This window comes from Antennarius striatus, chromosome 7 (genome assembly GCF_040054535.1).
Source record: "Antennarius striatus isolate MH-2024 chromosome 7, ASM4005453v1, whole genome shotgun sequence".
NCBI classification, from domain to species: domain Eukaryota; kingdom Metazoa; phylum Chordata; class Actinopteri; order Lophiiformes; family Antennariidae; genus Antennarius; species Antennarius striatus.
In genome coordinates this window covers 25632556-25657455 of record NC_090782.1, presented here as the reverse complement: position 1 = coordinate 25657455, position 24900 = coordinate 25632556, and the positions used below count along the sequence as shown (strand labels likewise).

Sequence of the window (24900 nt, the reverse complement as noted above, 5' to 3'; positions counted from 1 at the left end):
GCCGTCGTGGTTCTGTGTGAATCACAATGAGGGATAAAAAACAGGCGTTCCAACAAGACGCCAGCTTGTGTGCGATCGATCCAGATGAGCCAATTAGAATTAAAATAATAAATCCTGTTTCATTTGAACGTGGAAAACATGAGAATGTGTTTGACTTTTACAGCGTAAAAAATACAAAGAAAGAAGGTTTTTAGTAATAATGGTAACCCATTATTTATGCTAATTATTACTGCAATGACAGATCACCATTATTTTGGATTTTCTAATTATTTCTAATGGACCTAACATCTAAGTTCACAGGGTTGTCATTTCTTGCTCCTTAGGTTTGTTCTGTAAGCTGATGGCGAACAACGAGAGAGTCCAGACTCACACGACCAATCACAAGCTGTCTGAACGATCACATGGTCGACTTGTGGGCAAACAGGAAGTGAGGTCTGAGCGTCCGATTGTGTTTGTATTTGAATTCTGAGTGAAGAGAACATGAAGATGTGTTTCCGCTGCGTCAGCCGGATGGTGTCTCCTCTCCAGCTGCAGCATCATGAAGGTCACACGTCCTCCGCCACCGGCGTGGGCGGTCCTTACTCATCACATTCCCTTATATGGTGTGCTTCCTATCTGAGGAGCTGAGCAACTTCGAACCTCATCTGAAACCTGAAATATTAAAGCTTCTGCAGTTTGTCCAACATGAATTTACTTTTTTTTTTACATTTATTTTGGTTTTTTAGTCAGAAGTTCAGCAGGAGATCCAGACGAATTAACCAGTGTAGGAATGACATCAGACCCCCAGGAGCATCACATCAGCCCTACATCACGTTTATTTAAGAGCATTTTCATGTGATATTTTTTTAGAGTACATATTTGACTGTATGTTATTTTAAAGTTCATTGAACTTTAGTTATTTTAAAGGTTTTTCACAAAGACTGTTGTCAGTGTTGCCTAGCAACATTGACAGCTGATGAGGCCATAAGTAACCATAGATTCATCCACAATCAGACAGCCCTTGAGGTACTTGAGGTTTGTCGTCCTCAAACTGAGGCGCCTGTGGTGGGCGTGGCTCCTGTGGTGGGCGTGGCTCCTGTGGTGGGCGTGGCTCATTTGATTGATTTTTTTTTTTAACCATTTCCTGATAGAAAAATGGTTTAAATTGTTAAAGCAGGTCAATCCTTTCTCCACACCAGCCGTGTGTGTGTGTGTGTGTGTGTGTGTGTGTAGGCAGTGCCTTCTCTTGGCTGCTTGTTTTATGTGATTTTATGTAACACTTGTTTGTCTCCGGTGGCGAGAACCCTCCGTCTGCCCCCGCCACACTCCCAGCTCTGTGCAGATCAGGTCCTGCTCTTCTTATTAGATCCGTCGTTATTAGAGCTGTAACACTCTTCTCCTGCTAACTTCAGTTGTTTTTGAGCACAAAGAAATGCAAAAGCATTTCATGCATGCTTCATCTTTTATTGTTGATTACCAGAAAGAACATTTTTGACCTAGAGATCCTGCTGAAATATATTTTTACACTGGAATTCAACCCATTGTTTTTGCACTTGTGTGAGTGCTGTGCTTTCATGGATATATTTCCCTACTGGGATCAGAACCGGTATATAAAATTAAAAAATTGAAAATTCTGTAGTTTCCCCTGAAACTCAACATTTCCCACAATGTAGTTTTACACTACAGGATGCAGCAGCATCACGTCGTATCCTTAGATCATGTTATTAATGTTTTTAACCCCTTGGTGTTTATTCCCTTCGTGTTTTATGGTTCCATAAAGACGTCGTTTAACAGTTTAGGGTGTAGAAAAGATGGAATGTGCAGCTCAGTCGAGCCAAAAGCTGAAAATTGAAATAAAAATATTTAAATTCTATCAAACGTGACTTTATTTATTTGGATTGAACACATTATTTTCCATCCCTCTGATGCCCCCCTCCTCTCCTGCTTCTCCAGCTCCTCTCCACTCCATGAATGTTCTCCCTCGCATGTGCAACTGAAGCCCTCCCTTCCTCCTCTCTTCCACCCCCTCCATCTTGCTCTATCCACCCCCCACCACCACCACAATGTCACACCGCTGCACGTTGCATGGAGCTCCCACTCGCTGGCTCCAAACATTTCTTCAGTTCTAAGCTGCAGAAACAGCGTTTGCATCGCGGAGGCTTCCCTCTGCCAAGAACACACACGGTGGGCAAGGCAACCATCTGGAGGGAGGGCAGGAAGGCTCCAGCAGCTCTCTGCACACACCAGCATCAAGGTAAGGGACCGTCGTCCCTGTAGCATCTCAGCGTTATGCAATCCTGCTGCAGGAGCAGAGCTGTGTTGTTCTTCATGCATCTGATTATCAGAAAAGGGAATGTGTAGACGATGCCCTGCAGCTGGAAACAACTTCTAGCAGCAGAGACTCGCAGGAGCCTGATGACAAAGTGTCTCCTTGTCGACCTGAGCGCCGGCTCGTTCCCATGTGTTCAGTAGCATTTCCTGTGCTGGGGCTGCTGGGGGTCAGGTCACACCTTCCACACCCCCACCCCCGCCCCCCGCCCTTGAGCTTCTCAGAGCTTCTGACTCCTGCAAATGTCACGCATGACAGCATCAAAAACGAAGTGGGTTTTTGAAGCTCACGGAAGTGTCTCTCAGGATGAGGTGTAAAGGATGAGGTTCTAGTTCTAGTTTTAGTTTTAGTTCTTCTAGTTCTGTTTGACTTTGAGAGTGAATGTGAATTCTGTGGTTCATGTCTTTGGTAATAAACCTCAAATCAAATGCCTCCGGTTTCATAAACAGTTTTATCGTATTCAGGCATGAAAATTCAGTCATCAGTTCGTTATATTTTACAATATCTGACAATCACTAACTTGTTTAGCTCATTCACCAACATACCCAATGTGTACGAACACGTATTGGTTCTGCATGTTTCCACCCTTTGTTTCCACAAAACTGGAAAAAAAAATAATCTTAGATTCTTGTTCTTATCCTGCAAACAAAAATCAGCCACAACAGACAAATGAATCCAGGCAAAATCAAACCCTCCGTGTTTCTAAGTAATGGTATCGCTGGAGTCCTTCACAAAACATAAAAGCCTGGTGATGTACATGTCGCGTAATCTCATCCTCATTTGCATACAGTCACAACTTAATCCAGGAGCGAGGCTCTTAGTGAACAGTGGAGCTGCTTTATGCAATGCGAAATAAATCCCTGGGTCAAAAAGATTACAAAGCTGGACGGGCGATAAAAGGTCCAATTTATCATCCGAATATAAAGAACGCAGAAATATGTTGTTTGATTCTTGCACACTGAGTCTAAACTCACCAGAGCTGCATAAAAACACGCTCGTCCGGTCGGATCACGAGCAGATCCAGCCCAGAGGATTGAAAACACTAAATTTATCCCAGCAGAACGTTCTCCTGAATGAAAGTCAGTGTTCCCTTAATGCCCCGGACGCCTCGCTGCTATTAATAGTCCAGAGACAGGCAGGGTAATTAGACATGTCTCTGAGACTAGCACAAATAGCTCTGTTTGCCCTCGTTATGCCCCAGAGATGAATCAGTTCTGATATTTTTAGCATCATTTTTCAACTTTCATTGGTTTCTAAGTGTAGCATGAAGCACCACCACCACCAGCAGCAGCTTCATGTCTAAATCACAATGAAGGGTTAATGATTCATAATAGGTGAGGACTCCTTCAGTAGAAAATAGATTCAGGAACTTTTCTGGGCATAAAAATATAAGGTAGATTTATCCCAGGTTGACCCAGAGGTCTGTTGAGGGAGCGAAGTGCTCGCTGTCACCACTGGTGGACAACTGTGGAACTGCACAGGGTTGTGATTCACTGGTGGAACGTTTGGCGTCCTGCCATTGTAGCTGTAATGTTGGAAGTGGATATTAGCTTGTTGTAAAACAGATGCTGTCCTGCTTTAATCCCTGTCAATCTGAAGGTGGCACACATTCCTGGTCTTAATACGAATCCAGGGATTAATGCGTTCTGTCAAACTGGATCAAACGATAGGAGGAAGTTGACGCGGAGCGGCATGGATGTGGACCGCTAGTGTTGTTTGCTACTGATGGAAACACATCAGATCCTGTGGACAGAGGTTACACAAACACGTGCAAACACACACACACACACACACACACACACACACACACACACACACTGCAAGGCCTCATGGGATTCCAGACCCAACTCTGGTCCACATGGGATTAACAAAAAAATCCAACCTCAGGAGTTGTGTCTGTCGCTTCAGTTGTAATATTTTATTGTGTGGCTTTTCTAGTTATTTCAAGATACTATAGATGCTGAAGAGACAGATGGTTGAGGAACTTGCTATATTTCCAAGTGTAAAAAGAACTTGTTTTGTTCTCAAAAGCTTTGGCCGCTGCCTTTATAAACGGTGATGACTCACGATGTGAGACTGTTCCAGATTTAGAACAAGAACGTGATCCGCTGAAAGGAGGTCAACGCTCCCAAATCCAACCTGACATCCCTATTTTTACTCGTGTTCCAGAGCGAGAACAAGAGCAGGGATCTGACCCGTCCTGTAGGTGTTCTGTAACCTGAGATGACTGCGCACACACACACACACACACACACACACACACACACACACGTTAACATTCATGTGCAAACAAAAAGTTGCTTTTTCATTTTGGAATGTATGAACCTGAAAGAGAAAAACGGGGATTGCACTACATTAATCTTTTGTCGGACCGGACCGGACTGTGTAAATCTAAATGTGTCTGTTTGCAGAGATTTCTAAGAGGATATTTGCTCTAATCTGTAAATTATTGCAGAAATCCTGTTTCGTAACCATTTTGCAGCGAGTACATCACAACAGAGCGGCGCGGCGAGAAACCAGGACATGCTGGTAAACCTGAAAGCCTGCATTGCACCACGTTAGATAACTTCTAAGAAGATGAACTTTCATGATCTAGATTTTTGACTTCTCAATTCCTTCAAGCCCGATGGCATCTGGCGTGCTCGCACTCCGGGCGGACGCTGCTCGGTACTTTCAGACTCCTGAGCATCAGAGACGTGGCGTTGCTGTTTTTAGCCCTGCTCCTCCAGGAGCTAGCATCGCTGCATGGCTGAACAGCACACGCACGGCTTCCTCCTGACTGCATGGATTTGTCAGGGAGTTTTATAAATAGCTCGGCGGCAGCACGTGTCCTCGCCACGCTGCAGGAGAGATGTAACTTGCAACGGCATGAGATTTGTCAAAAGAGAGGAGCAGGGGCGTGGACAGAAGGCAGGAGTCTGGGAGGAGGAACATCTGCTGTCATGTTATCCACAGTCTGGCGAGGAGGCGGCAGACCATCAATATGTCCACGTCTCTCCTCATCAAGTCCGCCTGTGGCCTCGTGCCACCTCAGCACCAGAACCCAGCGCTGAACGCCACTTCCTGTATTCATGTTATTGAAGGACACGTTCGTCTGCATAGAATTAGAGCCACAGCAATAACCACCGTACACTTCAGCCCCACCAGATGTATGGTGTAGACATTCCGTAACACGCTTCAGTGGCGTGAAGCTTTATGAAGGTCATTTCAGGAACGATCTGGGGTGCTGACTTCATTCCACACTTTTGTCTTGGTTTTGACTTTTATGACATATTTTGGTTTTTATTTTCACCAAAGTTGGATCAGTTGAATTAAAATTGTTGACTATAAACAAAGGTCATTTGACACTGGGAGGGGGAGGGGCTAAATTAATTGACGGTGAAAGTGATGAATTCAGTGTAACGGAGTTTGTTCCTGATTCCACAGGTGCAAGAAGGTGGTGAATGTAAATCTAGAAAGAGGTGTGACTGTTCAGAGAAAACGTTTAGCAGAACATTCCAAAGAGATCCAGATCTGTGCTGTTCAACTGTCAAGAGAAACAAACACAGATCTGAGTCCAACAAAAGGATCTGGGTTGCTTTGGCCTGCAGCCAGCCCATCATTAACATGAGTCATAGCAGCGATGGCATCGGTGTTTCAGAGAGTCACCCTGGACCTGCTCATCCTCCTCCTTCAGTTAAAAACAAAGCTTGATCCATAAAATTAAATGTTAAACAAAATCTGTGCTTAAAATATCTGCCCACCATTTGTGCAAACACCCAAAACTTATTGATGAAAGAAGACGTGGAGATGATGACTCACATGGATCAGTTATTCCAGTTCAGTGTCTCTCATACGTAACGTGGTTTTTCTTCCATCTCCCTCTCTTTTATGCCTGATGGATTAGAAAGTTGGGAGCACGTAAGCTGCTTACGCCGAGAACCCGTGATCTGTGCGTGGAATCGTATCTGTTCTGACTTATTCCAGGGCAAACACAAATGTGCAGAAAGTGTCTCATGTTGAACACCTCCAAACTGAACATTTAAGTCAATGCTCCATCCCTCCAATAGCGCAGGCCGCTTCGTCCGTTGAGTACCCTGGTGATGTCTATGCCTTTGTTATGTCTGGTTCTGCTCTTTCAATCACTCTTGCATTAGCGATGCTAATCTCAATGAAATTACCTGATTAAATAAATATGGCACACATCAGAGCCATGGACGCAGCATGGAAATGTGGCGTTTTCTGCTAATCAGACGTGTCTGGTTGTAGAGTTGTCTCGTTAAGAAAGATCAGACAGGTTCCTTCAGAACGCCGTCATTTTGAAGGAACCTGTTCGATGAACTCGATGCTCTTTGGTTTCAAACAGAAGATGATTCTAACCTGATGGTCGGATGAGTTTTCTTAATTAAAATAAGTTCAGCTAGCTGCAAACTACAATCCAATGTGTATTCTGTTGATGTTTGGAGTTATATCTAACATGATTCGGTTGTATGACTTTGACAGAACTGGATTACGTAAATCCAAATGAGTGAGTTTTATATTGTAGGTGGATCCTATAATTAAACTAATCATAAGAAACAAGATGCGGGGAGATAAGGCTAACCGATTGAACTGGATTTAGAAAACAGGTGCAACTCCATATGCAGAGCGCTGATGCAGTTTGACTATTTCTCAGTCAAAAACACACAAATGTTTGGTTGGATGGGCATTCTGGGAGATGAGAAACCCAGCTTCTGGTGACAGAGCAGCTCAGCGGAGTCGTCCAATGAACTCTGCGTGTGAAGAGAAGTGAGTGAGAAATTTATGCAAGGGGGAAGAAAAAGCCTGGTAGAGTGAGTCACCATGACAACCACATATAAACCATAGTTTGTCGTATATCAGCTTGGAAGTTGAAAATACAGAGTAAAGAGAATGTCTTTTTTTTATTTTTAAATGGGTAGCAAGACAGGAAGCAGGGGTGAGAGAAGAAATAAGAACAATGTGAGATGGTGGATCATGGGCGTCTATGAAATGTGTAGTAGGTGGTTGAAAGACGAGCGCAGATCCAGCCTGAAGGCGGGTGAACATCAGGTTCATGTTTGGATGACTGCATTCCTACAAATGCTGTCCTGCCATTCTGTCAGTCTGTGGACATAAAATATTTATTCATCTTCCTAAATATTCACTTTATTATTTGGTTCCTAACAGTTGTAGTTTCATCTGCATTAATGCAGTGACAATTTTAATAAGAACTATGTGCTCTGGACATAGTACTATGTGTACAAAACTCTTCTTTCATATGTATAAAATGTCCATAATGGGTTAACAAGTCAACAAGAGTATGCCCCAGGGTAAACTGACTGAATTTCCTTACACACCTCTTTCTATACCATAAGGTCTGTGGACATCAGCCTGCCTTGGCCTGCCTCCACACCATGAAATGTAAATTTAACTTGAGCAGTCACTATCTTCTGATTTGTTCATATAACATGTTTCATTTGTGTTGTACCTTATATGATTTTCACTTTAACAAAAAAACACTGAAAGGATGCTGTTCCTCCATGTGGGGTGAGCATCCTATAGTTCTGTTCATTAACCTACTGTATATCTCAAAGCCATCACCTCTGGTAGTAAATTTATAGAAGTTTATGCAGACTTGTACTTTTTGCACATGTGAAAGTAATGGGGGGTTGATTCATTGATGAGCCATAGGCAGCAGAAATGAGCTGATTGAAATGCAGGAATGTGGACAGGAATTCAGGAAAGACAGGATTTTAGTGACAGTAAAACATGACTTAGGGAAAATATGCAAGTTCTTACAAGAGCTGTGACTGTAGAAGTATTTAGCCACCCAGAAGCCCACAGAAGACCGAAGATCAGTTCACTGTCTCTACACTGCTCTCCACGGTTTGAAGCTCATTTTTGCAAACATGGCAACCAGGACTATCAAAGATGTAAGGAGCACAATGAAGTATCTCAGGGAGCACGATCCAGAGGGGTTGACCACAATCGAGAAGTACAACAAATGGGCAGCGACCTACAAATCGGTCAGTTAACATTTCTTGTTTCTCACTTCAGTACAGCTGACTAACATATCATGGGTTGATTTTGATGGTACTGATGACTAGCTGTGGTATTAATAACTAACTCCGACTGGAACAGGACCTCGAACTCATGGAGTACCAGTCACCAAAGCTGGCAGCAGATATAATTGCTTCAAACTTCAATGGGAAGCCAGAGGATGCCTTGGTCTTGGATGTTGCCTGTGGACCTGGACAGTTGCCTAAATGGGTGAGGATGCAGGTCTAGAATGCTTTACTGGTCGTCGTTGATATTGAGAGGTTATTATGAATTCTTTGATAGTCATGATCGAAATAGAACATCACAAAATCCCTAAATCTCCAAAGTTCCACAAACAAAGTCAAATGTTTCTTTCCTCATTTGATCTGATGATTTCTACTTGACTTCCACTTTCCACAGGAACATGGCAAAATGTGTAGACAAATAGTTTGTGGTTCAAACACTTTGTGGGAATAGACGGCAGTAAAGAAATGATAAAGCTGGCTACTGAGACTGGACTCTACAAAGAACTTAAAGAAATCCTACTAGGACCAAACCCACTGCCTTTCAAAGCTGGTAGTATAGACATATGTACTGTAAAAACTGTACATTATTTCATTTACTTTTTTAACATCTTTCTCATTCTGCCTTCCCTGGTGATCATTTCAGGTATGTTTGATGTGGTGGTAATACTTGGTGCTTTGGAGCCCACTTATGTACCATTCAGCATTTTGACAGAGATGTGCCAGGTCACTAAACCAGGTAAGCAGCTACAGCCCAGCCCAGTTCCACTGTGTTTACTTCCAGTCACTAGTGAGCAGGTCAGGGATATGAGAACCAGTCCAGTCTTGATATGGATTAGACTCCTGTTCCAGGTCATAACTCAAAAACTGCCCTTGGCAAGTGCCCTTGGCAAGTGCAGCAAGGGCAGTCGTAACTGCCCTTGGTCAATAGATCTCTGTGAACGTACACACAGAGATCTATTGACCAAGGGCAGTCGTAACTGCTCTTGGTCAATAGATCTCTGTGAACGTACACACAGAGATCTACTGGTCAACCCTACCAATCTGTTAAATCTCAGGATGCATCTTGGAATAAAGGTGAAATGATTCCAAATCCTAAAAGTGCAGTTTTTTCAGGTTGTACTTTCAAGAGTTACCATGACTACCATGAATCTACACAAAAAAATAAGCTTTCATTTCAAGATTTCACAGACTAATATTTTATTATATCTTTAATTTGTCCTGATATTGCTATAATCGTGAAACCAAATTATCAGTCTTTACAATGGCTATTTTTTTATTCTTCTGCAGGCGGCTTAATTTGTGTTTCGAAGACTAACCACATGTTTGATGACGGCAAATCAACTGTTGACTTGGAGAAAGAGCTGCAGACCCTGGTGGAGAAGGGGTTGTGGATTCACATAGAAAGAAAGAAGTTTGATAAAATTCTGAAAAAAACCTACCTGAAAAACAACGAAGAGGCTGAGGGATACACTAGTGGAACCATACACCTCTTCCGTGTACCCAGTGTTTAACCCTACATCTTCTTCTTTTCCTTTCGGCTTTTCCCTTCAGGGGTCACACACAGCAGATCAATTGCCTCCATCTAACCCTGTCCTCTACATCCTCTTCTCTCACACCAACTACCTTCATGTCCTCTTTCACTACATCCATAAACCTCCTCTTTGGTCTTCCTCTAGGCCTCCTGCCTGGCAGTTCAGAACTCAGCATCCTTCTACCAATATATTCACTATCTCTCCTCTGGACATGTCCAAACCATCTCAGTCTGGCCTCTCTGACTTTATCTCCAGAACCTCCAACATGTGCTGTCCCTCTGATGTACTCATTCCTGATCCTATCCATCCTGGTCACTCCCAGAGAGAACCTCAGCATCTTCATCTCTGCTACCTCCAGCTCTGTCTCCTGTCTTTTCCTCAGGGACACTGTCTCTAGACCAAACAACATCTCTGGTCTCACCACAGTTTTGTACACCTTTCCTTTCATTTTAGCTGAAACTCTATCACACATCACACCTGACACTTTCCTCCACCCGTTCCATCCTGCCTGGACACGCTTCTTCACCTCTTTTCCACACTCTCCATTGCTCTGGACTGTTGACCCTAAGTACTTCAAATCCTCCACCTTCTTGATCTCTTCTCCCTGTAACCTCACTCTTCCACTTGGGTCCCTCTCATTCACACACATGTACTCTGTCTTACTGCGGCTAACCTTCATTCCTCTCCTTTCCAGGACAAACCTCCACCTCTCTAGCTTCTCCTCCACCTGTTCCCTGCTCTCACTGCTCTCACAATGTCATCTGCAAACATCATAGTCCATGTTTAATCCTACGTAATGGGATCATAACCATAAAAATCAATGGTCCAGAGGAAAGTCTGTGCTTGAAATGACACTGATATTCAGAATGATTAGTGTTCACTGAGCATTTTATTGTATTCTGTAAAAATTAGAGAATAAAAAACTCAATAAAAGACAAGGTATTGTGTCTGTGGTCTTTACTCTCACACTTGCAATGGTTGCTAACAAGCTTCCATTCAGGCTGGAGACTCTTTCATAATGTAGTCAAACCATCTGCAGGTGCATCCTTGACCAATAGAATTCAACTGGTGTTTTTACAGGAGCCAAATGAGGTTAATGTGTGTAGTATAGATGAGTTAGTAAAGGTGAACGCTGGTCAGAACGTGTCCTGAGTTAACTGGTGTTGGACACATAACGTTGATGTCACTCATTTATCATTCAATGTGTGAAAATATCTACAAGACTTTCTTTAGCATTGTGCGTAGTTGGGTATCGACGTGTGGTTGGGTTGTGCTGAAGACATGACAGACCAAACCAGTAAACACATCCATACGTAGACTTGACTAGATGAATCAAACCAAAGATATGAGATGACTGATGGCATCATTAAATGGAGAAAATAAAAGTTCAAAACTTCTTGCTTTGTTGCTTTCAAAACAGTTTACACTAGTTAGCATCAGCTTAAAACAGTAAAGCGGATAATAGTTGTAGCTTAATTTGCTTGTATGTTGCCTTGTATTTGTCGAAGCCACTTTTTACAAGTTGTCCTCTTATGGTGTACAAGAACGATCTACAATTGCATTAGTCACTAAACTAGGTTTAGTGATTAATATAAGGTCAGACTGATAATTACTCTCTTCTGCTGATGCTGTCCTTCTTATAGTCTTGTTCTATTTGACGTTCCTGTGGATTTGAGTCCTTTCTGTTCGGAGTTTGTATGTTTTGGGTTCTCTCAGGGTTCTTCAACATCCTACCACATCCTAAAAGGTTCAATTTAGGTGAGTCGATAACTCCAAATTGTCAGTAGGTGTCAGTAGGTGTCAGTGTGTCCGTGAGTAGTTGTTTCTTTTATGTGACTCTACAATGCACATGAAAGACATCCCAGTTGGCTGGGGTAGGCGTCAGCCCCCAGGCGGGTCAGGTATAATGACAGGTGTGGTTTGATTCATGGAATCTTCGCAAAGCTTCCTTACTTGCTATCGTGCTTCACGCCTGCCAAACAGTCACTGCTCACATAGCCTCAGCCAAGAAGACAAGCTAGTGACTGTATTGTTGGAGTTGGCAGGTGTACAACCACCTCCCACTGAGGTGTTGTAGGTCACCTGGGTTCACTATCATCAATCAATTAAGTTTTATTTATATAGCTCTTAAACATGACAGCAGACATTTCAAAGCCCTTTAACAGACAGAAACCCAACTGAACCCTCCAGAGCATCAGAGACAGTGGAGGGAAAAACTCCCTCGATGAGGAAGAAACTCCGGGCAGGACCCAGACTCTTTTGGGGGCCATCCGCCTCGACCAGTTGGGTGGAAAAGAAATCAAAGGAAGACAAGAACAGGGTCAGAGAGAGAGAGAGACAGAGAGAGAGAGTATCAATATGGTTAAGGTTGATAAAGTCAAGGCACAATTACAGCTGTGTGGATGACTGTATGGAGGAAGGAGGAAGAAAGGAAGCAGGACCCCAGAAGATGGATAGTTGAGGGGTGGTACTGGTGGGCTTGGAGGAGAAGTTCCACAGCACATGGAGAGTTGGGGGTGATACTGGTGGGCTCGGAGGTGCAGGTCCACAGAGGAAGGTCCACGGCGGCTGGGCGGATGAAGGGTGGAACAGTAAGATGACACCAAGGAAGAGAGGCAGCAGGACCCCTGTCGATGGTTAGGTGAGGGGTGATACTGTTGTTTGGGAGGTGTAGGTCCACAGCAGATGGTCCACAGCGGATGGGTGGATGAGGGGTGGAACAGTATGGTGGCGTGGAGGAAAAAGGAAGCCGGACCCCAGCCGATAATTAGGTTAAGGGTGGTACTGGTGGGATGAGAAGAGCAGGTCCATAGCAGAGGGGTGGATGAGGGGTGAACCTGAGAAAAACCTGGGAGAACATAGAGCACAGAGACTCCAGGGAAGAAGAACAATGTACTATGTGTACATTGTTCTGTCACGAGGAAGGCAGGGAAAACCCAAAAGCAGGACATTAGAGATACATTCAAATTCAGAGTTTAAGTCAAAAGAGAGTCCAAAACCAGGTATTTGAACCAGCAGGATGACACATCAGACAGGGATCAGGCGAACAGGCAGAATCCAGGAAAGTAGCAGAATCAGAACACGATAGTCAAACGGAAGAGGAACAACGAAAAGTTGGACAAGTCACTAACAATCTAGCAGGGAAGAAACAGCTTAACATAGTTTAAAGAGTATAGCCACTGATCACTCAATGACCCCAATCAACAGCAATGACATGGTTGTAAGCAGAGAGGTGGAAGGAGATTCTGGAAAGACAGGATGCAATAGTAACAGCTAGAAATCTCTTGTGGGCAGATTAACAAACTCAAGTCCTGACATGACTGTGGAAGTATTTAGCTACTCAAAACACTATAGATCAGTTCACTCCCTCTGTGCTGCTGTGCCCGGCTTGAAGCTCAGTGTGCAAAAATGGCAACCAGGACTATAAAAGATGTAAGGAACACAATGAAGTATCTCAGGGAGCACGATCCAGAGGGGTTGACCGCAATCGAGAAGTACGACAAATGGGCAGCGACCTACAAATCGGTCAGTTAACATTTCTTGTTTCTCACTTCAGTACAGCTGACTAACATATCTTGGGTTGATTTTGATGGTACTGATGACTAGCTGTGGTATTAATAACTAACTCCGACTGGAACAGGACCTCGAACTTATGGAGTACCAGTCACCAAAGCTGGCAGCAGATATAATTGCTTCAAACTTCAATGGGCAGCCAGAGGATGCCTTGGTCTTGGATGTTGCCTGTGGACCTGGACAGTTGCCTAAATGGGTGAGGATGCAGGTCTAGAATGCTTTACTGGTCGTCGTTGATATTGAGAGGTTATTATGAAATCTTTGATAGTCATGATCGAAATAGAACATCACAAAATCCCTAAATCTCCAAAGTTCCACAAACAAAGTCAAATGTTTCTTTCCTCATTTGATCTGATGATTTCTATTTGACTTCCACTTTCCGCAGGAACATGGCAAAATGTGTAGACAAATAGTTTGTTGTTATACTGACTGAATATCTTTGCGGTAGCTTGATGGTCAGCCTTGTCTTTGTTTTCCTCTACATAGATGAACAAACACGGGTTCAAACACTTTGTGGGAATAGACGGCAGTAAAGAAATGATAAAGCTGGCTACTGAGACTGGACTCTACAAAGAACTTAAAGAAATCCTACTAGGACCAAACCCACTGCCTTTCAAAGCTGGTAGTATAGACATATGTACTGTAAAAACTGTACATTATTTCATTTACTTTTTTAACATCTTTCTCATTCTGCCTTCCCTGGTGATCATTTCAGGTATGTTTGATGTGGTGGTAATACTTGGTGCTTTGGAGCCCACTTATGTACCATTCAGCATTTTGACAGAGATGTGCCAGGTCACTAAACCAGGTAAGCAGCTACAGCCCAGCCCAGTTCCACTGTGTTTACTCCCAGTCACTAGTGAGCAGGTCAGGGATATGAGAACCAGTCCAGTCTTGATATGGATTAGACTCCTGTTCCAGGTCATAACTCAAAAACTGCCCTTGGCAAGTGCCCTTGGCAAGTGCAGCAAGGGCAGTCGTAACTGCCCTTGGTCAATAGATCTCTGTGAACGTTCACACAGAGATCTACTGGTCAACCCTACCAATCTGTTAAATCTCAGGATGCATCTTGGAATAAAGGCGAAATGATTCCAAATCCTAAAAGTGCAGTTGTTTCAGGTTGTACTTTCAAGAGTTACCATGACTACCATGAATCTACACAAAAAAATAAGCTTTCATTTCAAGATTTCACAGACTAATATTTTATTATATCTTTAATTTGTCCTGATATTGCTATAATCGTGAAACCAAATCATCAGTCTTTACAATGGCTATTTTTTTATTCTTCTGCAGGCGGCTTAATTTGTGTTTCGAAGACTAACCACATGTTTGATGACGGCAAATCAACTGTTGACTTGGAGAAAGAGCTGCAGACCCTGGTGGAGAAGGGGTTGTGGATTCGCATAGAAAGAAAGAAGTTTGATAAAATTCTGAAAAAAACCTGCCTGAAAAACAACGAAGAGGCTGAGGGATACACTAGTGGAACCATACACCTCTTCCGTGTACCCAGTGTTTAACCCTACATCTTCTTCTTTTCCTTTCGGCTTTTCCCTTCAGGGGTCACACACAGCAGATCAATTGCCTCCATCTAACCCTGTCCTCTACATCCTCTTCTCTCACACCAACTACCTTCATGTCCTCTTTCACTACATCCATAAACCTCCTCTTTGGTCTTCCTCTAGGCCTCCTGCCTGGCAGTTCAGAACTCAGCATCCTTCTACCAATATATTCACTATCTCTCCTCTGGACATGTCCAAACCATCTCAGTCTGGCCTCTCTGACTTTATCTCCAGAACCTCTAACATGTGCTGTCCCTCTGATGGACTCATTCCTGATCCTATCCATCCTGGTCACTCCCAGAGAGAACCTCAGCATCTTCATCTCTGCTACCTCCAGCTCTGTCTCCTGTCTTTTCCTCAGTGACACTGTCTCTAGACCAAACAACATCGCTGGTCTCACCACAGTTTTGTACACCTTTCCTTTCATTTTAGCTGAAACTCTTCTATCACACATCACACCTGACACTTTCCTCCACCCGTTCCATCCTGCCTGGACACGCTTCTTCACCTCTTTTCCACACTCTCCATTGCTCTGGACTGTTGACCCTAAGTACTTCAAATCCTCCACCTTCTTGATCTCTTCTCCCTGTAACCTCACTCTTCCACTTGGGTCCCTCTCATTCACACACATGTACTCTGTCTTACTGCGGCTAACCGTCATTCCTCTCCTTTCCAGGACAAACCTCCACCTCTCTAGCTTCTCCTCCACCTGTTCCCTGCTCTCACTGCTCTCACAATGTCATCTGCAAACATCATAGTCCATGTTTAATCCTACGTAATGGGATCATAACCATAAAAATCAAAGGCCCAGAGGAAAGTCTGTGATTGAAAGGACACTGATATTCAGAATGATTAGTGTTCACTGAGCATTTTATTGTATTCTGTAAAAATTAGAGAATAAAAAACTCAATAAAAGACAAGGTATTGTGTCTGTGGTCTTTACTCTCACACTTGCAATGGTTGCTAACAAGCTTCCATTCAGGCTGGAGACTCTTTCATAATGTAGTCAAACCATCTGCAGGTGCATCCTTGACAATTCAACTGGTGTTTTTACAGGAGCCAAATGAGGTTAATGTGTGTAGTATAGATGAGTTAGTAAAGGTGAACGCTGGTCAGAACGTGTCCTGAGTTAACTGGTGTTGGACACATAACGTTGATGTCACTCATTTATCATTCAATGTGTGAAAATATCTACAAGACTTTCTTTAGCATTGTGCGTAGTTGGGTATCGACGTGTGGTTGGGTTGTGCTGAAGACATGACAGACCAAACCAGTAAACACATCCATACGTAGACTTGACTAGATGAATCAAACCAAAGATATGAGATGACTGATGGCATCATTAAATGGAGAAAATAAAAGTTCAAAACTTCTTGCTTTGTTGCTTTCAACACAGTTTACACTAGTTAGCATCAGCTTAAAACAGTAAAGCGGATAATAGTTGTTGCTTAATTTGCTTGTATGTTGCCTTGTATTTGTCGAAGCCACTTTTTACAAGTTGTCCTCTTAAGGTGTACAAGAACGATCTACAATTGCATTAGTCACTAAACTAGGTTTAGTGATTAATATAAGGTCAGATTGATAATTACTCTCCTCTGCTGATGCTGTCCTTCTTATAGTCTTGTTCTATTTGACGTTCCTGTGGATTTGAGTCCTTTCTGTTCGGAGTTTGTATGTTTTGGGTTCTCTCAGGGTTCTTCAACATCCTACCACATCCTAAAAGGTTCAATTTAGGTGAGTCGATAACTCCAAATTGTCAGTAGGTGTCAGTAGGTGTCAGTGTGTCCGTGAGTAGTTGTTTCTTTTATGTGACTCTACAATGCACATGAAAGACATCCCAGTTGGCTGGGGTAGGCGTCAGCCCCCAGGCGGGTCAGGTTTAATGACAGGTTTGGTTTGATTCACGGAATCTTCGCAAAGCTTCCTTACTTGCTACTGTGCTTCACGCCTGCCAAACAGTCACTGCTCACATAGCCTCAGCCAAGAAGACAAGCTAGTGACTGTATTGTTGGAGTTGGCAGGTGTACAACCACCTCCCACTGAGGTGTTGCAGGTCACCTGGGTTCACTATGTGTACATTGTTCTGTCACGAGGAAGGCAGGTAAAACCCAAAAGCAGGACATTAGAGATACATTCAAATTCAGAGTTTAAGTCAAAAGAGAGTCCAAAACCAGGTATTTGAACCAGCAGGATGAAACATCAGACAGGGATCAGGCGAACAGGCAGAATCCAGGAAAGTAGCAGAATCAGAACACGATAGTCAAACGGAAAAGGAACAACGAAAAGATGGACAAGTCACTAACAATCTAGCAGGGAAGAAACAGCTGAACATAGTTTAAAGAGTATAGCCACTGATCACTCAATGACCCCAATCAACAGCAATGACATGGTTGTAAGCAGAGAGGTGGAAGGAGATTCTGGAAAGACAGGATGCTATAGTAACAGTTAGAAATCTAGTGTGGGCAGATTAACAAACTAAGTCCTGACATGACTGTGGAAGTATTTAGCTACTCAAAACACTATAGATCAGTTCACTCCCTCTGTGCTGCTGTGCCCGGCTTGAAGCTCAGTGTGCAAAAATGGCAACCAGGACTATAAAAGATGTAAGGAACACAATGAAGTATCTCAGAGAGCATCATCCAGAGGGGATGACCATAATCGAAAAGTACGACAAATGGGCAGCGACCTACGAATCGGTCAGTTAACATTTCTTGTTTCTCAATCCAGTACAGCTGACTAACATATCTTGGGTTGATTTTGATGGTACTGATGACTAGCTGTGGTATTAATAACTAACTCCGACTGGAACAGGACCTCGAACTCATGGAGTACCAGTCACCAAAGCTGGCAGCAGATATAATTGCTTCAAACTTCAATGGGAAGCCAGAGGATGCCTTGGTCTTGGATGTTGCCTGTGGACCCGGACAGTTACCTAAATTGGTGAGGATCCAGTTCTAAAACGCTTCGCTTCTTGTTGTTGATACTGAGTTTACTATGATATCTTTAATAGTCACGATCTAATCCAAATAGAACGTAATTAAGTCTGTAACTCTGTCCTGTCCTCATCGATCTGATGATTTCTAGTTGGCTTCCACTTTCCTGGAAAAATAGTTTGTTATTCTGATTGAATATCTTTGCGGTAGCTTGATGGTCAGCCTTGTCTTTGTTTTCCTTTACATAGATGAACAAACATGGGTTCAAACACTTTGTGGGAATAGACTGCAGTAAAGAAATGATAAAGCTGGCTACTGAGACCGGACTGTATGAAGAACTTAAAGAGATCCTACTAGGACCAAACCCACTGCCTTTCAAAGCTGGTAGTATAGACATATGTACTGTAAAAACTGTACATTATTTTATTTACTTTTTTAAACATCTTTCTCATTCTGCCTTCCCTGGTGATCATTTCAGGTATGTTTGATGTGGTGGCCATGATTAGTGCTTTGCAGCCTAATTATGTACCACTCAGCATTTTGACAGAGTTGTACCAGGTCACTAAACCAGGTAAGCAGCTACAGCCCAGCCCAGTTCCACTGTGTTTACTCCCAGTCACTAGTGAGCAGGTCAGGGATATGAGAACCAGTCCAGTCTTGATATGGATTAGACTCCTGTTCCAGGTCATAACTCAAAAACTGCCCTTTGCAAGATGGTCTCCAGGCGTGTTTTCAGTGTTTCGTTCAAAAAGATCTATTGGTCAAACCTACCAATCTGGTAGGACTCAGGGTGCATCTTGGGTTAAAGGTGAAATATTTCCAAAACCTAAAAGTGCAGTTGCTTCAAGTTGTACCTTCAAGGTTTACCATGACCTAGATGAATTAGAATCTACACAAACAAATAAACCTTCATTCAATTTCAAGATTTGACAGACTACTATTTGTATTATATCTCTAATTTGTCAAATTGCTATAATCATGACACCAAATCATCAGTCTTCACAATGGCTATTTTTTTATTTTCTACAGGCGGTTTGATTTGTGTCTCAAAGACTAACCACACGTCTGACAACAACAAATCAACTGTTGCAGTGGAGAAAGAGCTGCAGTCCCTGGAGGACAAGGGTTTTGGATTCGCATAGAAAGCAAGAAGTTTGATAAAATTATGAAAACACCCAATGTGATCGATGAAGAGGCAGAGGAATACACCAGTGGAACCATACACCTCTTCCGTGTGCCCAGTGTTTAATTCTAAATAATGGGATCAAAGGCCCAGAGAAAAGTCTGTGATTGAAATGACAATGATATTCAGAATGATTAGTGTTCATTGAGCATTTATTGTATTCTGTAGAAATTGGAAAATAAAGAACTCAAAATTCAAAATATTGTGTTTGTAGTCTTTACTCTCACACTTGGGGTAACAAGCTTCCACTGAAAGTTCAGGCTGAAGACTCTTCATAATCCAATCAAACCATCTGCAGGTGCATCCTTGACCAATAGAATACACCTAGTAGTGTTTTTACTGGAGCCAAAAATAAGTTAATATTGTGTGTAGTATAGATGAGTTAGTAAAGGTGAACACTGGTCAGAATGTGTTACAGTTAACTGGTGTTGGACACATAACATTAGTGTCACCCGTTCACACAATGCATGCATTGTAAATCATTTCATGTGTGGAAGCATCTCCAAGTATTTATTTAGGTGTCTATGTAATAGTCTGTCTGCATGGTTGGGTTCTGTTGACGACATGTCATGACAGAACAAACCAGGAAACACATTCAGACACACATACTTGACAACTTCCCAAAAAGAATCAAACCACAGATATGAGATGAATCCCAAAGTCGTTACGAGGAAAATAAAAGCTCATAAAACATCTTTGTTTGTTGCTTTCAACACAGCTAACAGTAGTTAGCATCAGCTAAAAACAGCAAAGTGGATAATAGTTGTTGCTTAATTTGTGAGTATGCTGCCTCGTATTTTTTTTCGACTTATCTTTTAAATTACTGTATATTTTATGAGTTGTTCCCTCAAGGTGTACAAGAACGGTCTACAATTGTAGACAAATCCTGAACTAAGTTCATTGAATAATGGAAGGTCAGACTGATAATTATTCTTCTTTGGTGACGCTGTGGGTTCATGTTCACCCAGCTCTACACAAGTTTCCATGTTATAGCCTCATTCTTTTTTATTTTTTGTTATATGGTATTTTCTCTGCAGGATCACCACCATGAAGACCAGACTAGGCTGCCTGTCTCACAAATCAGACTCCTATACCGACTTCTCCGAGTTTCTGCCTCCGGCACACGAGACCACAGCAAGGTGTCTGAAGTGAGTCTGTCAAAATAATCCTAATTCATTCAAACTAACTTGAGTTCTATGCATCAAACGTGGACACTGTGAAGGGAAATTACGCCTGTGGTTCAACAAGGGTCCATCTTAGGACCTTGATTAAAGAAATATTGAAGTATACATCCATAACTCTGGAGGCAGATCTTTATTTTGATTGATTGATTAGTAATGATCATCTTTGAAGCAGCAGAGGTCACAAGATGCTGACTTTTACCCAGTGTGAACAGAATGTGTTGCCCAGTAAGGCGATCAAGCACACTGTTGTACCCCAGAGGTGGAGGTGTATGATTACGTTGTGTGTCTGTCATCTCTCAGACAGCATGTCTGGTATAATTTCACCACTACTTTATAAAAGAGCATTAAATGTGTTTATCTTACCTTCTCTACTTTCCGTCATCATTCTATAAATGTGCCCAGACATTAAACTTAAATTACATCCTGAAATGGAAGAGCAGCTGCGACCAGCGGATACATCATTCATTAAACTCAGCCATCCCTCAATAATACATGCAGCACCATCTTGTGTTATCAGTGCACATAAGCACTTCATGCTGTTTCCTCTGGATTTCCATCCTCCAGGCTGTCAACGGATGAGGTTGTGCGATGGTCAGAATCATTTGATCGCCTTCTCTCTCACAAATGTAAGTGGACATTTTCTGTTTTTCAGGTTGAACAGTCTCTACAGCACAAGGAACATCACGTACAGCAGGCATCAAGAACATTAACACCCCCTTAATTCAGTGGTAATGCTCAAAAGTTTTTCATTCAGTACAAGAAAAGTTCATTTCCGAGTCGTTCTTATGTAATGGTTTCATTACCGTGTTGTGAGGAGTCCTCTCTACACGCTGACTCACATTCTTGTCCATCCCTGTGGACTGAACACATGCAGGCGCAGACTCTCAAACACCCATATATTCAAGGCTTTTCTATTTCCTTACCATCCATCAGTGACATCTGACTCACTGAGGGGACGACTTAAAACAAAACCTTTGCCTTTCAAGATATCTGCGTTTTATCGGACACTGGAGGGTCAAGTCGGAGGAATCAATATGGAAATCTGTACCCTGTTTGCTCAGATTTCAGTTTTCTGTTTTTGGATTTATAAAACCTTAAAGAGGAAGAATTGTAACTGTAATGCATATCCCATCCAATGCTTAGGGGAACATTTTTGTAACATACAAAGAATTATCCAGGGATGAAATATCCCCCTAAAACACTGGTCAGTAAATGCATCAGCACAGACGTGTCTGCTGTTACTTCAGTGACGTTCATCAGATATTGTTCTTCTCTCTAATTGAAAAGTCTAAATATCAAAAGGCTCAACATGGTTAATTCAGATGTAAAGTTTAATGAGTCTACTGTATAATATAACGATATGGTCATACTCAAGGCTCACCTTGAAAATCCTGTTTCCATGGAAACAAAAAAAATCACTTTCTTGAAAAGCAGCATGTATAATTTGGGGGAGTGAGCTTCGGACAAGACGACCACCACCGAAGCTCATCTTAGAAGTTAGGATTGTAAGAACACTCACGTTCTGTTCGATGCTCGTTCGAATAGTTACTGAGATAATCTCCAAAACAACAATCTGTTGACTCTTCATGCTGATGACTATTTTCCAGGTATTTTAAGTAGGGAACAAAGGAGTAGATTTCTCTTTACACTCCCTCCAGTAGTGTCATATATATGTTTCTCTCCAGAGAACAACCATGGAGCCAATGACTGGCATGGACTGTAATTCTTGAGCATCATCTGTTTGCTCGTATACAGATTATTACATAACACCTCCGTAAACGGGATAAGTCATAAGTCAATATCAGCAGACACACAAACACACACATTACATAACGTCAAAGCAACGGGTGCACTTTATTCAATGTTCCCTTGATACGATATTGCAATCAAATTTCCGTAATCAAATTTGAAAAGGGGAAGGGGGGTATTAAAGTTATTGCTGCCTGCTTTCACTCTTCAGTTTGTAAAGCTGTGTGTGTGCATGCTGGGGGGGGGCGGGGGGGCCGGTGCGTCCACACACATCTTGTTAATGTGAGAACATTCTGTGATGTTGTCAAGAACCGGTGCTGTGCTTTTAAAATATATGACAGAGTTACAGATGGTGCTTTCGCTCATGACAAACATGCAGGCAAATTTAATCTTCAAGAACTTACCACGGCTGCGTCAGTGTTCTTCATCTTCTTAGGGCTGCTATTGGTCAGCGGTCGCCTCACACAAAAACATGCTGATGTATTTAATGGACTCACAGACCAACACCAAGCACAGACGGGTGACATTAGGGATTGGGATGCCAATCCCAATCCAGTGTTGATGCCACGCCTACCTTCTGCATCCGAGATGCTAAAGGAAGTGACACAACACTGGTACTTTGCCCCACGGGAATGAAACCAGCCCGGCGTTCCACAAAGTGTGTCAGTGAGCAGAAAACGCAGCATCCCTCTTTCCAGAAACAGTTGAAGTGCACCAGAGGGAGCTTCACTGAGGCTTAATCGGTCAGTTATTTTTGGTCCTTCTTCAAACAGCGGCCGTGTGTTTTGTGTGTGTCGGGGTGTGTTTCTGTATGACTAACTGTTCTATGCACAGATGAGCCATCCCCTCTCTCCCAGCTGTGTTAGGTAAACAGCAGAAATAATATGTCAATGTGACACGGGCCCCTAGAAAAACAAGTCCTTTCCCCGTGTTGTCATCCTCACAGAGCAAATTAATTCATCAGTTATCCAAACTGAAAATGGAGGGTGGGGGTGAGGATGGAGGAGTCTCTTTGCAGGAGGATGTTTGTGTTTTTATCATGAACCAGCTCCTCTATGCTGAAGCATTTATTAAACACACACACATTAGAAGAAAAAGTTCTTAAACGCTGCACCAAAATAGATAGTGCACACCCATCAGTTATGATTCTGAAATGTTTTTGCTGTTTAGACCTCCTCCCTTACTGTCTGATTTATTGGTACTTTTCAGATGGCCTGGCTGCTTTCCGGACGTTTCTCAAGACAGAGTTCAGTGACGAGAACATTGAATTTTGGATGGCCTGCGAGGAATACAAAAAGATCAAGAGCTCAACCAAACTAGTGTCCAAAGCCAACAAGATCTTCAAGGAGTTCATTGATATCCAGGCACCAAGAGAGGTTTGTGCCTTGTCTGATTCTCGTCTTCATGTCTCATGGTAGTCTAACCTGTCTCTGGTTAGACTACCATGAGACAGGCTAGTGTTTTGCTGAACCTCTTTAGCCTCAATACTTTGGTTTTATTGATGAGAAACTGACTCTCTACTAATCCTGGCAGGTTAACATCGACTACCGCACCAGGGAAAAGACCAGGCAGAGTTTGGAGGATCCTTCCCCAACCAGCCTCAATGAAATCCAAGCTAAAGTCTACAGCCTCATGGAGAGAGACTCCTACCCTCGGTTCCTCAGGTCCAAAATGTACCAGGATATGGTCAACAGGGCACAAGCACAAGGCCAGCGGAGGTCTGTTTGACCACAGAGGACTTGGACCTGTACTGTAAATAACTTGTGAACCCTCTCAGCTGTGAAAACTGTGAATCTGAAAGGATGGATGACTTGATTGAATTCTTCCTATGTCTAGACCGGCCCCATGCATGTGAGCCTCTAGAGAAGGTGTGTCAAAGACATGAACAATACAGGGCAAGAAAGGACAGAAGGGTAGAAGATAAATAAGCCAAGTATGAGCACATTAAAAATTCTCATGTCATGTGTCATGCTGCGATCCTAAATTCATCTTTCAAAGACATCAGAAGAAACGAAGCACTTAATGAATCACGTAACTGAATTGGCACAAGTTGGACAACAATTCATGGGTCCACCCCTCTCTATAGCTAAGATCTGTCCACTAATGTCTGCTAGATGCTGCTATCAACTAGATATGGAGGAAATCAGTGACTTACTGGATGAGGCAGTAATGTTCTCCCTCCAAAATCCTGTGTCCTGCCAACTCCAGCAGGGACTGCAAATATAAGTATAACGGTGGCTGGAAATAAGGACCCGATCATGATTGATAACGATTACCATTAACACCTCTTCTATTACGTACTCCCACTGAACTACTAGTCTCACTGAACCTCATGATCGAAAGTTTAACAAAATGCCTCATTTTATGTAGGTGTTGTCTGTGACGAAACAAAAATCTCCCTAAATGCACCAGATTACACAACCAAAAATGTGCATTATAATTCATAATTAGTTCTTTATTATGATGTTTTTCTGCAAATCTGCCAAAACTGATCTGAAAATGAGCAACACACTGTGTAGATATTAAAGGTTAGTTTTGGTGTAATGCAGTATTTACTCACTTGTGCAGAATGTTATGAAAATGACTGCAAAAATAGTGATATGCTAGAAAATGTGACTAATGTGATGTGTTTGCAATGTGTTCCCTCGGCATCGGCACTCCTTACCTCAACATTTTGGACACTTTCTTTATTGCATGTGTGCTGCACGGGTCAGATATCACCTGTAGGCTGTATGCTACCCCTCCCCTACTAGTCTGCGATTAAAACTCAATCTGCATCTATTTCTGTGCACTGTATTATTTCAATCTGCTAATGCTAAAAAATGGTATTAGAGA

The 24900-nt window shown here is 42.6% G+C and overlaps 3 protein-coding genes across 3 annotated transcripts; all 3 read left to right on the top strand.

Annotated features, from left to right (window-relative positions):
- The first annotated feature begins 2046 nt into the window (after positions 1 to 2046).
- LOC137599365 (regulator of G-protein signaling 8-like) lies at positions 2047 to 24900 on the top strand. The gene is made up of 5 exons (XM_068320244.1): positions 2047 to 2233; positions 20170 to 20280; positions 20881 to 20942; positions 23275 to 23441; positions 23599 to 24900. Exons 2-5 carry the CDS (start codon positions 20180 to 20182, stop codon positions 23791 to 23793), a joined length of 525 nt encoding a protein of 174 aa, XP_068176345.1. The 5' UTR covers positions 2047 to 2233; positions 20170 to 20179; the 3' UTR covers positions 23794 to 24900.
- Positions 12300 to 15926, top strand: LOC137599271 (methyltransferase-like protein 27). Its single transcript, XM_068320099.1, has 5 exons — positions 12300 to 13409; positions 13525 to 13653; positions 13944 to 14079; positions 14173 to 14265; positions 14751 to 15926. The coding sequence occupies exons 1-5, from the start codon at positions 13293 to 13295 to the stop codon at positions 14972 to 14974; spliced, it is 699 nt and encodes a 232-aa protein (XP_068176200.1). The 5' UTR covers positions 12300 to 13292; the 3' UTR covers positions 14975 to 15926.
- On the top strand, positions 17009 to 19239 carry LOC137599393 (methyltransferase-like protein 27). The gene is made up of 4 exons (XM_068320298.1): positions 17009 to 17956; positions 18198 to 18333; positions 18428 to 18520; positions 18979 to 19239. The coding sequence occupies exons 1-4, from the start codon at positions 17840 to 17842 to the stop codon at positions 19089 to 19091; spliced, it is 459 nt and encodes a 152-aa protein (XP_068176399.1). The 5' UTR covers positions 17009 to 17839; the 3' UTR covers positions 19092 to 19239.

What these genes read in the sequence shown, in the direction of transcription:
- LOC137599271 (XM_068320099.1), top strand. Translation starts at nt 13,293, where the DNA reads ATGGCAACCAGGACTATAAAAGATGTAAGGAACACAATGAAGTATCTC. An exon ending in CTGGACAGTTGCCTAAATGG is followed by an intron (nt 13,654 to 13,943) that starts GTGAGGATGCAG and finishes TCCTCTACATAG; the next exon opens with ATGAACAAACACGGGTTCAA. An exon ending in CCCACTGCCTTTCAAAGCTG is followed by an intron (nt 14,080 to 14,172) that starts GTAGTATAGACA and finishes TGATCATTTCAG; the next exon opens with GTATGTTTGATGTGGTGGTA.
- LOC137599393 (XM_068320298.1), top strand. Translation starts at nt 17,840, where the DNA reads ATGGAGTACCAGTCACCAAAGCTGGCAGCAGATATAATTGCTTCAAAC. An exon ending in CCGGACAGTTACCTAAATTG is followed by an intron (nt 17,957 to 18,197) that starts GTGAGGATCCAG and finishes TCCTTTACATAG; the next exon opens with ATGAACAAACATGGGTTCAA. An exon ending in CCCACTGCCTTTCAAAGCTG is followed by an intron (nt 18,334 to 18,427) that starts GTAGTATAGACA and finishes TGATCATTTCAG; the next exon opens with GTATGTTTGATGTGGTGGCC.
- LOC137599365 (XM_068320244.1), top strand. Translation starts at nt 20,180, where the DNA reads ATGAAGACCAGACTAGGCTGCCTGTCTCACAAATCAGACTCCTATACC. An exon ending in TCGCCTTCTCTCTCACAAAT is followed by an intron (nt 20,943 to 23,274) that starts GTAAGTGGACAT and finishes GGTACTTTTCAG; the next exon opens with ATGGCCTGGCTGCTTTCCGG. An exon ending in ATATCCAGGCACCAAGAGAG is followed by an intron (nt 23,442 to 23,598) that starts GTTTGTGCCTTG and finishes TAATCCTGGCAG; the next exon opens with GTTAACATCGACTACCGCAC.